Here is a 13,980-nt window from a genome sequence, read left to right as displayed (position 1 = left end):
GACTTATCCAACACATAGAATTATGCACATAATTAACAGTTGTACTTGGAAAGTCTTATTCATCAATTAGCAAGGTGTCTTCCATCTCATTTCTCTAAATTCCAGCCAGTTCTTTGGGAGAAGTGTTAAGAAGCATGTTTGCCTTGAAATTTGCGTCTGTGCATAATTAACAGTTCCGCCAAATAAAGACTGGGAGCTGGAGTCAACAATATGGCCTCTTGATCTTAATCTGCAATTCAACAAGATTACAACTAACCTAAGCTTCATTTGCTGCTTATTTCCCATAACCCACCTCTGTGACAAACCAAAAACAATGTGTCAATTCAACCTTGAATCTATTAAATGATTAACCTCCACAGATCTTGAGACTGAAGAATTCACAGAATTGAGAAATTAATTGATAGAACGAAACAGAAATATTATGAATTAGGAGAAAGAGCACATAAGGTATTAGCTTGGCCATTGAAAATGGAACAAGCATCAAGAACTATTAACGCTGCTAAAAATTCAAAAGTGACTTATAATCTGCAAGATATAAGTGATTCTTTTAAGGAGTATTATACTAAGCTATATATATCTCAGTCAGTAGATGAAGAAGGAAAAATTAATGAATTTTTACAGAAGCTTCAACTTCCATCTTTAAATTGTCAAGCTTGTAAGGATTTAAATTCTCCATTTATGCTGAAGGAAGTTATTAAACCTTTAAATTCTATGCAAAATAATAAATCTCCAGGTGAAGATGGCTTTATGTGTGACTTTTGTAAAAAGTTCAAAGGTTTATTAATGCCTTAAATGTATTAAAATAATTAACTCAAACTTGTTCATTACCACAAATCTTTTTCAAATGCTATAAAAACAGTAATACTTAAGATGAAGATTTATTAAAACCAGAATCTTAGAGACCTATATCTTTATTAAATGTTAATTCTAAGATTGTAGTTAAAGTTTTTGTGAAGAAATTGAACCTGAATCCCAATTGATCAATTGGGATTTGTTGGAAAGAGATATTCTGCTGAAAATATGGCTAAATTAATTAGTTTAATTCATATTTCCAAGAAGTCAGATTTTAATGTTATCATTAGATGCTGAAAAGACTTTTGATAGATTAGATTGGAATTATTTATTTAAAACTTTGGTAAAATTTCAATTTGGGTCAATATTTATTAACTGGATTAAGACTTTATATAGAAATTCTTTGGCTAGAGTGGTTACTAATGGACAAATTTCCTCTTCTTTCTCATTAACTAGGTCAGATAGACAAGGTTGTCCTTTATATCTGGCATTATTTGTTTTGGCAATTGAACTGTTAGCATAATTAATCAGACAAGCTGTTATTATTAAAGGAATTAAAGTTGATAAAGAGGAATATAAGATTAGTAATTTTGCTGATGATGTATTAATCTATGTAACAGATCCTGAAAATTCATTATTTTTTTTATCTAAGAAATTACAATACTATGGGGAAATATCTGGTTATAAAATTAATTTGGATAAAAGTGAAGTTATGGTGTTAGTTGAGGGAGATTATGATCGATGTAAACAAATTGCTCAATTTAAATGGACACAAAATCCTATTAAATATTTAGGTATTAAAACTGATAGAAATCTATATATTTTGTGTAAGTTATTTACTGTTATTTAATAAAATTAAAGATGATTTAAATAAGTGGAATGATTTACCCATAACTTTAATAGGTAGAGTGAATTGTTTTAAAATGAATATTTGTCCAATATCTTTTTCAGTTTATTCCTTGCCAAATACTTCCAAAAAAATTTAAAGATCTTAATCAATCATTAGAAAAATTTTATGGAGAGTTCCCTTGGAGAAATTAACTTGGAAATTTGAATTAGGAGGTTTACAACTTCTATATTTTCAGAATTATTATAAAGCAGTGCAATTGAAATTTATTAGTGGAATGTCTGACTCAAATAAATCCTCTGTTTGGGCAAATAGAGAGTTTGCTAAAATTGATGAGAATTTGTTTATAAATGGAACTCAAAACTGTTAATCGGAAGAGATCCACCAATATTGAAGCATTTAATTGAACTATGGAATAAAATTGATTATGAGATAAGTCGAAAAGGTAAGATTTCTTTGAAAACACCTTTATACCAAAATAAGCTTTTTCCTTTTCCTGTCAATAATCAGTTTTTGAAGATACAGAATCAACAGAAATTAAAAAGTTGAAGATTGTTTTGAAGTGGGGAAAGTTATATCTTTTAATCAAATGAGGGAAACATTTGAGATTCCTACTAATACATTTTTTTGCTATTATCAAGTAAAAGTTTTTTTTAACTGAAAAGATTGGACATAGTTTAAAATTACTTAGAAAATATGCTATTACTTACTAAAGGAGAAATAAATAAATTTATTTCTGAAATATATGTTATTACAAAATATAATGTTTAAATCAAATATTAATAAATCAAGATTAAAATGGGAAACTGATTTGAATAGGAAGATAGAAGACAATGTTTGGAGGAATTATGTAACGATAATATGACTAAGGCTATAAATGTAAGATATAGATTAGAACAATATAATTTTTTTATATCAACTCCTCAAAAGTTAAAGAGATTGAATTCAATTTCTTCAGATTTATGTTTTAAATGTAGTGAAGAGATAGGTACTTCTTTTCATTCGACTTGTTCTAAGGTACAAGTTAAACTATTTTTGGAAAAAATATATGAAAAGTTGAACTTCTGTTTGATCCAATGTTGTGTTTATTAGGAGATATTAAGACAATTGTTTTAAGATTAAGATTGACTATGTATTAAATTGAATTTTTACATTTAGCTTTGGCTTTATCTAAAAAATATTTGGCTATTACTTGGAAACCTGATTTAGTTTTAGGAATGCAAAGATGGGATACTGAAATGAAATCTTGTATCCCTCTTGAAAGATAACATATCATTTGAGGGATAAATATATATTTTTTGGTAAAAGTATGGAGCCCATATTTTAAAATTCTTGGTTTGAAGATTTGAACTCTCAATCCATTCCAGTGGCATCTTGGGTTTCACAGCCAAATAATTGAATATTTGCATAATTGATTATCTCCTTTATTCTTTCTTTCTTCCTCTATATCTACCCACTAAGAAAGATGGGTATTAGTGGGGAGGGAAAGGGAAGTTGGGGGGGGGGGTTGTTATTATCTATATATTTTCTGTTGGAGTACTCAAGATGGCAGAGGCCGACAGCATCGAATCCACGCTGCTGAAGATCAAACTGCACTGGGTAGGTCACGTCTCCAGAATGGAGAACCATTGCCTTCCCAAGATCGTGTTATTTGGCGAGCTCTCCACTGGCCACCGAGACAGAGGTGCACCAAAGAAGAGGTACAAGGACTGCCTAAAGAAATCTCTTGGTGCCTGCCACATTGACCATCGCCAGTGGGCTGATATCGCCTCAAACCGTGCATCTTGGCGCCTCACAGTTCGGCGGGCAGCAACCTCCTTTGAAGAAGACCACAGAGCCCACCTCACTGACAAAAGACAAAGGAGGAAAAACCCAACACCCAACCCCAACCCACCAATTTTCCCTTGCAACCGCTGCAACCGTGTCTGCCTGTCCCGCATCGGACTTGTCAGCCACAAACGAGCCTGCAGCTATTGTGGACATTACCCCTCCATAGATCTTCATCCGCGAAGCCAAGCCAAAGAAAGATATATTTTCTGCATATGAATTTATTCTAATTGATGTTGCTATGATTTTAAATAAAATTAAAAAAAAAGAATTTCACAGAATTCTCAATGAATCTTTAAGAGAAGAAATCCCTCCTCATTTCCTTTGAAATTAGTGACTTTCCATTCTGTATCTATTCCCCATTCATTTGGATTTCACTGTGAGTATAGGCATCCATACAACATCTACCCTGCAGAGCACATTCAGAATTTTATATCTTTCAATTATATCTGTGTGCAGAGCATCACTGTTTCTCCTTACATAAGAAGATAAAAACTCGTATTTTAGATAGTCTCACTAATGTCCTGTACAATTTTAACCCTACTTTTACATTCCATCCCCTTAGCAATAAAAAAAAGGTAATATTCTTTTTGTTTAACTATTTGCTCAACCTGCATGCCGACTTTCTTCTTTTCAAGTGCAGATGTACTTTGCATTGGGGAAGGGCAACAGTCCCAGTTGTGAATTTCCATATCATCTGTGTTCACATGAAGAAAAGTGAGTGGAAAAATTACACATTTATTTAGTTATTTGGTTTTGTTTCACACAAATTGTGTGACTGCAAATATTCCATGGCTCAAACATTTGGGTAGTGGTTTGTGAATTCTGTAAAGGCAAATTGCTGCAACCCAAAAAGCTGTAAAATGGGAATCAACTGTCCACGGACACTCTCTGTATCACAGCATTCTATAGTCTCTCTTGACTGTAGCAGTATTCTGCCTCGCTCTTCTTCCTTCCATGAGAGAGTACAGTGGCATGTTTAGTGTAGCGTTTAGAGTAATACTCCTATAGTGCCATGACTAGATTTGAATCTGGCACTATCTGTAAGAGGTTTATACGTTCTCCCTGTGACCTGAGTGGGTTTTCTCTGGGCACTTCAGTTTCCTCCCACCCTCCGATACATACGGGGATTGCAAGTTAGTTAGGTGGCATAGTGTGTCATTAAATAAAAAAAAAATAAAGTGAATAGCTTCACAATTCCCCACATTGTACACAATCTGTCCAAGTTTGTATATTCATTTATCCTATTGATATATCTTTGCAGACACGTCTTCCACAATTGGTTTTTCCATCCATCTTTGTCCTGTCAGCAGCTTTGGCAACAATTCACCCAGTCATTATGTGAGTTATTAATATGGATAATAGATGGCTGAGGTTTTGGCTTTGATGCTGCGCCAGCTTGAAAATGTTCTGTTTATTCAGACCCTTCACTTTCTAGCAATAGGCTAATCCCCCATACATATTCATCCCTTCTACTATCCACGCCGTTCAGCGCATTCTCAAAGAACTCTGATAACTTTGCAAAATACAATTTCCCTATTACGAAATCTTTGCGATTAGTTTCGGTTGTAATATGATTTTCTAATTATTCAGCTACCAGTTACAGGTAGACCCTGCTTTACGAAAGTAAAGTGTTTCTATGAAACCTTTTGTAAGCTGAAATGGCATTAAGTGAAGAATCATTCACTACTATTGAAGGCTATTTTCGTAAAAGCGAAAACCCATTCAAATTTCTTTTGGATAACGAACACAGGTTTCTTCGCAAAAGTGAATTTGCGTAAAGCAAGTATTTGTAAAGTGGGGCATGGATAATGGATCATAGTATTTTCCTGGTGAGAGATGCCAGGGTGCTTTCTGTCATCCTCCTTCCTTTACATATGTAGCTTTCCAGTCTGCTGGGAAATTTACAGCACCCAAGAAATTTTGGAAGATCTCAACCAATGTTTCAAGTTATTGTAACTGTTGAAAATGACTCTCTCTCTTTTCAACTTGGATTTTCTATAGTTAGTGAGACGCTTTTAATACTTAATACCATGAAGGCACATGCAAGATTTGTTCAAATTCTCTGTCAATTTATTCCCTGGTCTCATTTTCCTGGAGATCAACATTTACTTTAGCAGCTCCATCCAAGTGCCTAACCTTTTATCCGGAATTCCAAAAACCGACAACCTCCAAAAACTGACACTTTTTACGGTAGATAACATTACACATAAGTAACGTTAATTTCCCATAATAAATTCTCTGTTTTGAGAGGGAGACCCCCCCCAAATCTATGTTGTCCCAGTTCCTGTAATCCCCACGCCCATAGTGGAAAAGTGACTCTCAGCCCCCAAGCACTGTTGGGAGAGAAGTAGGTGGCGGCTGTCTCAATATGGGAGCAATGGCTGTCTTCCTTACCCAGCACCAGGGCGGTTCCAGCGGTGTGGGGGAATTATAGGTAAGGAAGACGCCTATTGCTCTTCCATTGAGCCGTTGCCGCAATCTGGTGGGGCGCTCCATAAACTCCAGGCTCAGCAGCACTGCACCCCTGCTGCCACATCAGGAATTAGATGAGGGGTTGGGGCATGGACAGTGCTACGGTGCCAATGTGTGCCTGAGGGCTGGTGGAGGGCTTGAGAGCCACCAGCGTTCGGCAACACCCACCCCGATGGCCCGCTCCTCCTGCAGCTCTGCACCTCGTGTCCAGCCTTCTGCCTCGCTTGGCCGCCGGCTCAAAGCAACCGACGCTGGCCGCCTTTTTTGGCTGAGCTCCCAGGCCACCCCTTCGATTCTGACTTCCACTTGACTGACACACTGCTTGAGAGCCTCCTGCGCGGCACATGACGTACCACCACTCAGTCCTGTCAGCCCCCCTCAGCCAACATTACCCCCACCACCCCCCCACCCCCCCACCCTGCACAGCCCACGCTCAGCCTAGCCTAGGGAGCAAAATAGTCTGACAGGTTAATTGTGTGTTAATTGAGCAACATTGATTCATAAAGTAAAATAGCTTTTTACCCTGCTGTATGTCTACATTTTATCAATTAAATAATTTTCAATCTATTCCTAGTGCTATACCAGGAAAGTTTTTTAAGGAATGAACTAAAGTAATTTGTTTGTTTTTGTGGAAAGGTAAGCTATCTTGAGTATCTATGCAAAAACTGATGTGGAAGTATGATTTGGGAGGCCTGCAACTGCCACATTTTCAAAATTATTATCAAGTTGCGCAGTTGAAGTTTATTAATAGATTGTTTGATATTGATCATCCACCGATGTGGGCTAATGTGGAAATGGACAAGATACAGGAAAGATCAATACATAACTTTATATATAAATGGAATCCTTTGCTTTTACAAAGTACCTGTATTGAATCATTTGATGAAGGTATGGTATAAGTGGAATCAATGTACTGAATCGAAGGATGTGTTTTCAGTAAAAACACCGTTATATCAGAATTAATTCCATTTTCTATGCCTAATCCTCATTTGAAGGACTGGGACCCAAAGGGGGAAAAAAAAAATTAAATAAAAAAAAAATCCATGTTTAATCTGAAAATTAAAGCACCTGGTAGGACATAGGTGGAATGTGCAGAACATAATGTTCATTCTGGGTGCTCCATGGTCTAATGTGCTAAAGATAAGAATCTCCCAGAATATGCAACAGCGTTAATTGATATCTCACTCCTGTAATCTTGAGTGGTGTTGAGCAGCAGGGTGAAACAAATGCTCATAGCTGAAAATCAAGAACATTTGCGGATGCCGGGGTCCAGTGCAATACACAAATAAGCTGGAGAAATTCAGCGGGATGCTCAACATCTGTAGGGTAACCAACGATTCGAGCCTGGTCCCTACATCAGGATTGCTTGAGTGTTTCCTTACATTTCCCATATATCTGGAGTGCCTCATTACTGGTAAATCTCCTCTCCACCCTGTCCTGGAACTCAACATCTTTCCAAAAGTGCAGCCTAAAACTATACCTGTGTACGTGCTGAACCTTAGCCTATGCTTCATAAAGGTTGAACGTAGTTTTCCATACCTGGAAGACAGTTACAATAGCCCAGAGAAGTGAGTCAAAATTCTTTCTGTCAGGAAGAGTGTCTCCTTCCTTTTCTGATGCAAACTTGCAGCCAAAAAGATGCATTCCGAGAATACTGTAAAAGAACAGAATGTAGTGTAACTTCGTATATCTTTCCAAGATTTAATAACCTCATTTATGATACATTTTGCCATCAGTGTAAGTTTTAAAACACTCCGGTCATCTCATCTCAGAACCCACTAATCTTACATAAAAGAGATTTGGCTCATCAGGCATTTCTCCCTGTTCATTATCCCATGTATCCTGATTGTCCTCGAAGTTGTTGATCGAAGATTGTCATCTTGAAATTCATCTCCAGTTAATAATGTTAAATGAGCTATAAAGCTGCACCTTTGGTTTGCACTCTGCCTTCAGAATTGGCTCGATTGACTTCAATGGACTGATGCTATTGTGTTGCATGCTGGTACCAACTGGGCCACAAACAGTTCAGTGCAGGTAAGCTACATTAAATGCAACCTGTAACTAAGGAAAGTGACAGAGCCATACTGAGCATATGATTACCAAAAGCACAATGGCATATTTGTCAAATTACTGGACTAATTATCCAGAGACCCAGACTAATAATCCAAAGATTTGAGTTCAAATTCCACCACCTTGCAAAATTTAACTTCACTTTATAATTTTGAATTTAGAGAGAAGTAAGTGGTAAAGGGCGGCACGGTTGGAGTTGTGATTAACACAACGCCTTAAAAGCTCCAGCAATCAGGACCAAGGTTTGAATCCCACACTGTCTGTAAGGAATTTGTACCTTCTCCCAGTGTTTGCGTAGGTTTTCCTCAGGGACTCCAGTTTCCTCCCACCATTCAAAACATACTGGAGTTTAGGTTTATTAGGAGTAATTAGGTGGCATGGGCTCATGAGCCAAAAGGGCTTATTACCGTAATGTGTGTCTAAATTTAAATTTAAAATTTAAAGTTTATTTAAAAGAGACCATATTCATGAAATTACTGGGCTGTTGGGGAAAAAAAAAACTCATTTCACTAATATCCTTTAAGGGAGGTAACTGTTGTGTTCGGAAGAGTGTCAGGTTCGGTTAGTTCACAGAGAGATGAGTCTGGACACAAGTGTTATAAATACAGATAACTTTATTGAACACACAGGAGACAAACAGGGGAGAATGTCAAATGATACTTAATTACTCTACTACTAAACAACTATATAGACATTCACATTGGACCCAGGTTGGACTTGAATTCCAGTGGCCACCTATTTTCTACATGCTCATGCACGTATACACATTCTACAGTCAGGGACTTTCAAACCCACTCTGATTCCCTGAACCAACAGGGTGCAACTCTCTGCAAGCACTGAACTACTGCAGTACTACAATTCAGCTTAAGTGTAGTGCACACCTTACCCGTGTCTCTTCCAGCGACGTCCACAGAAGTGTCCTGGCGTGGAGCGATGTCCGGGGCTTGGACCACGAGGCAGAGAGAGAGAAATGTGCTAAGCATCGATGTTTTATACTGTATTGAACTGGGCGTCTGGCCAACAAGGACACTGACTAATTTAAATGAGCCAACAGTAAGGTGTGCACTAATGGGTGGCCGGAGTCCAACCTTGATTGGCAGTTGATACGACCTACGAATAAGTTTCAGAGAGGGAGGCCATATGACCTCCACAATCCACATATAACAGTAACCTACCTTCAGTAAGATCAAAATCAAAATTTCACATAATCCAACCAATTGTTTAAAAAAAAGGTAATAGGGAGAATCCTGGGAATTATAGACCAGTGAGTCTTACGCCAGTGGTGAGAAAACTATTGGAGAGGATTCTTAAGGATAGGATCTATGAGCATTTGGAGAAGTACAGTCTACTCAAGGATAGTCGGCATGGCTTTATGAAGCGAAGGTCGTGCCTCACGAGCCTGAGTTTTTTGAGGAGGTAACAAAAGAAATTGATGAAGGTAGAGTGGCAGACATGGCCTACATGGATTTGTGCAAGGTATTTCACAAGATCCCCCATGAGGGTCTCATCCAGAAAGTCATGAGGCATGGGATTGGTGGAACCTTGACTGTGGATAAAAAAAATGGGCTTGCGGGAAGAAAACAGATAGTAATAATGGAAGGAAAGTATTCTGCCTAGAGGTCAGTGACTAGTGGAGTGCCACAGGGATCTATCTGTTTTGGGACTCCTGCTCTTTGTGGTTTTTATAAATGACCTGGATGAAGAGGCAGAAGGATGGGTCAGTATGAAGGTTGAAGGAGTAGTCGATGGAGCTGAAGGTTGTCGAAGGTTATGAAAGGATTTAGACAGGATGCAGAGTTGGGCAGAAGAGTGGCAAATGGATTTCAATCTGGATAAGTGTGGTGATATAGTTTGGAAGGATAGACCAGAAGGCTGAGTATAGGGTTACTTAAGAGTGTGGATGAACAAAGGGACCTTGGGGGTTCAAATCCATACATCCCTCAAGGTCACAGCACAAGTTGATAGGATAGTTAAGAAGGCCTATGGGATGCTAGGCCTCATTAATAGGGAGATTGAGTTCAGGAGTAAAGAAGTCATGTTGCAATTCCACAAATCTCTGGTCAGACTGAGTATTGTGTTCAGTTCTGGTCACCTCATGTCAGGAAGGACGTGGAAGCTATGGAAAGGGTGCAGAGGAGATTTACCAGGATGTTGCCTGGATTGGAAAACAAATCTTACGATGCAAAGTTAGCAAAGTTGGGACTTTTCTCTTTGGAGTGTAGAGGGATGAGAGGAGACTTGATAGTGGTCTACAAGATTACGAGAAGCATAGATGTGGTGGACAGCCAGCACTCGTTTCCCAGGACAGGATCAGCAAACACCAGAAGACATCTGTACAAAGTGAAGGGAGGGAACTTTAAGGGAGTCATCAGGGGTAAGTATTTTACACATAGAGTTGTGAGTGTCTGGAATGCCTTGCCTGGGATGGTGGCTGAAATATTAGGATATTAAAAGGAATATATGGATCGGCACAACATCGAGGGCCAAATGGCCTGTACTGTGCTGTAGTGTTCTATGTCCTAATTACTTTCTGACAAATTTTACAATTTATTTTGGTACATGGACTGAAAGATGTTCTTAAGGATGGGTGCTCAGAATTAAGATACCAATCAGTCATAATCTAATTGAACGGTAGGGCATGAAAAGGTGCTTGGATATTATGCATAATGTCAGATGTAAATCATGCAAAATGACACGTTTTCATTCTCACCTTGCTATCTCAATTCAAGGGAATAGGCTTGCATTTAATCATCGACTTATTAACCTTTTCCTACCAATGAACATAAATATTAAAAGAGTAAATTATGAAAAACAAGTAAATCATAGCTGATTTGAGAAAAGATCCTGATAGCAATAAAGGGAAAATCCATTCTCAATGACTGGTCAGTTTTGCGTTTATTTGCCAATGAATTGGTCTTCAGTAGACAGAAGGAAATTCTGCCAACGAAAGGTTAGAGGCCAGTGCATTATTGAGGTGGAGTTCAGGGAAGCCTGGGACAGAGACCATACTCTGGAACAAATCCACTCAATTTTCTGATTCAGGCAGAAGGGACAGCGCACAGGAGAGGTGTTCCAATTGGAAGCATCGACAGCCTATTGCTTTCCATGGATACTGTGTGACCTGATGAATTCCTCCAGCATTGAACAGTGCACAGGATCTGTTACTGATGAATATTGCCTCCTGATCCATCCACACAGCCGGGAGATGCTTTAGGGTCTGCATGTTCATGAGCAGGAGAGGTACAGTTTGAAGAAAGGGACTCTGTGCCTCACTCACCTGAAGATGAAGATGAAAAGCATCAGCAGCATGCAGAAGGTGGCAACGTTGTCCATGGTTTTCATCAGGACCACCAGCTGGCGCTGCAGGGCTGGCATGAACCGCACCAACTTCAGCACTCGCATCAGCCGGAAGGTTCGCAGCACGGAGAGACCTCCACCTTGCTGGCCCACAATCTCCCACACACTGGAGGGCAGTGAAAGGTCGATCAATTAAAGGGAAAACACAACATTAGCATGAGAACTTATGAATAGATATCATATGCATGGGTCTCAAAACATTTTTAAAATTAAAAAAATATTAGACATAGGGGACAGTAACAGGCCATTCTGGCCCGAGAACTCGTGCTTGCAGAGGCTGCGGGAGTGCTGGAGACTAATTCATAAACCCTTTTTATAGTGAAAAAAATGAGCAAATGTAAAGGCGGATATTCTCGGCCCTACATCGCTTACCTTCATAAAACCTCCACGTGTGGATCCAGCATGCAAACTCCAATCCATCCTAAGGGTAGTCTCAGAGGTGGAGCAACCTGCTCCACCTCAGTCCAAAAAGGAAATGCGGCTGTTTAGGGGTGGACTGATGATGCCATCAGCCCACGACCCAAAAGCCACCACCAGGACTCCCACAGTAATTGGTGCTGAGGTTAGAGCTCCCTTCTGCCACCTGGAAATGTCCTCTTCCCAATCCCCCTCTGGCCCTCGCTCCCTCATCGAGCCGGGCCAGAAGAAGGCAGACAAGGGCATGGTGGAGCCCGGCAGGGCAAGCCTCTTTTTGTTTTAATGCGGGATCAATGGCTACCTTCATTACCCATAATCCCCCATGCAGCTGGAACGGCTCAGTGTTTCCCAGAGCCGTTCCAGCTGCATGGGGGATTATGAGAAACGAAGATGGGCATTGCTCGGCACACATTTGACCTCAAGGCAACGGGCAGCGCTACTACACTACTTGCCCCCGCCTCCCTCAGCTCAGGAGGCTGGCTCCCGACACTGCTCTCCATAAAAGCAACTCTGGATCGACCTTATAGGCCTTCTCCATAAAAGGTAAGACAACATTTTTTTTCCTTGTTGAGTTGGCTTCAATGTGGCTGTACTGACAATAACCACACCAGCAATGCGAGTATAAGACAGCTTTAATAAACTAATATGTTCACTAAGAGGTCTTGTCTCTCTGCAAGACGAACCTGGAAGGTGTTAGGTCTGCTTTGTTCATGAATGAGTGAGACAAACACCAGACTGAGTCGAAATCAGGGTTCTTTGTTCTTTATTACCGGATTGTAACACTTGCGACTAACAATGTTAGTCGGAGAATGCATTCTGCCGTTATCAGCAAAATGGTGATTTTTTATACCCTTGGATACGTGCTTAGAACATCATCATATCATTACTTGTCCAATGACTAAAACTGTTGCTATCCTTTCCCTGCTAGCTTCCTGCCTCTCAATCCATCAATGTCTCTCTTATCTTGTAAGTACAAGGATGCATTCACATCTTGTTACAGCCCCGCACAGGGTAACTCCTTACACATTCCCATCTCATGATGTTTTACCTAACAAAGGCTAGACTGTAGCTCTGGACTGCTTTATAGACAAGGTCACCGGGATGACCCCTGGTGACCTAGTGGCGTAATTACATATCACCACAGTGGCATCACTCCATAAAAAGGGCAAGTGACTCACAAAGGACTCTCTTTGTCCTACTGTTAGGGGTGCTGGGCAATGCTCATGGTGACCTTTGTTTACCTTCCGGTGGACAAAAGTTAAAGTATATCATCTATGGTACATTTTTAATTTATTATTATGTGACAATAAAAGGAATCTTGAACCTTGATTATATTACAATCAACTCCTCGCATTCATGACCGAAACTAAAAATGAACACTCATTAGAATGCCAATCTGTGAATGTTCATTTTACTTTATAGTTATGTAGACAGAATGGTGCTGCTATGTGAAAAGGATGAGTTGGATAGTTTTAAGAGTTTGTGTTGTTTGCCTTTCATGAGATATTGTTTTTTCCCATCTCTGAAGTATGATTTCCTGAGACTGTTGAATTTCACTGACTCACTACTTGCCACCCAATTAACCTACATCCCCGGTACTTTTTGAACGGTGGGAGGAAACTAGAGCCCCCAGGGAAAACCTACGCAGATACAGGAAGAACATACAAACTCCTTACAGGGATTTGGACCTCGGTCCCGATCGCTGGCGCTCTAAAGGTGTTGCGTTAACCGCTACACCAACCGTGCCGCCCAGTTGCGTTGTGGCACAGGACAAATCGATTGGCACTTCAGAGTCCTTCAAATGGTCAACCTTACTGATGTGTGGGAAAGGAAATCAAAAAATAGACCCCCTGGTCTTCAAGACTGCAGGTGCAACACATTTCTGTTTTCAGTAATATTTGTACCTAGAGTGACTGAGTCAAAAAAAAAATGAGTTGGCTCCAGTCAAACCACACACTTCAACAACTTTCAGTTCCCTGAACTTGATCACTTCATGTTTACCATGGATATTCAATCCCTATGGACCTCCATTCCCCATACTGAAGGCTTCAAAGCCCTTTGTTTCTTCCTGGTCAATAGAACCAACCAGCCCTCCTCCACCACCACCACCCTCCTCTGGCTGGTAGATTGTCCTCACCCTCAATAATTTCTCCTTTGACTCACCCCACTTTTTCAAGATTAAATGGTAGCCATGG

The 13,980-nt window shown here is 39.6% G+C and overlaps 1 protein-coding gene across 1 annotated transcript in view; it reads right to left on the bottom strand.

Annotated features, from left to right (window-relative positions):
* The window catches only part of cacna1g (calcium channel, voltage-dependent, T type, alpha 1G subunit), a 341,612-nt gene that overhangs the window by 194,316 nt on the left and 133,316 nt on the right, over positions 1-13,980 (bottom strand). The window contains exons 17-18 of the mRNA XM_069923288.1: positions 11,289-11,474; positions 7,481-7,595 (exon numbers count right to left, since the gene is read on the bottom strand). Coding sequence (XP_069779389.1) covers positions 7,481-7,595; positions 11,289-11,474 — 301 coding nt within the window. The remainder of the gene's footprint in view (positions 1-7,480; positions 7,596-11,288; positions 11,475-13,980) is intronic.

The sequence above is a fragment of the Narcine bancroftii genome, chromosome 3 (assembly GCF_036971445.1).
Source record: "Narcine bancroftii isolate sNarBan1 chromosome 3, sNarBan1.hap1, whole genome shotgun sequence".
Taxonomy (NCBI): Eukaryota; Metazoa; Chordata; class Chondrichthyes; order Torpediniformes; family Narcinidae; genus Narcine; species Narcine bancroftii.
The sequence above is the reverse complement of the archived record's forward strand: the minus strand, read 5'-3'. Positions and strand labels throughout refer to the sequence as shown.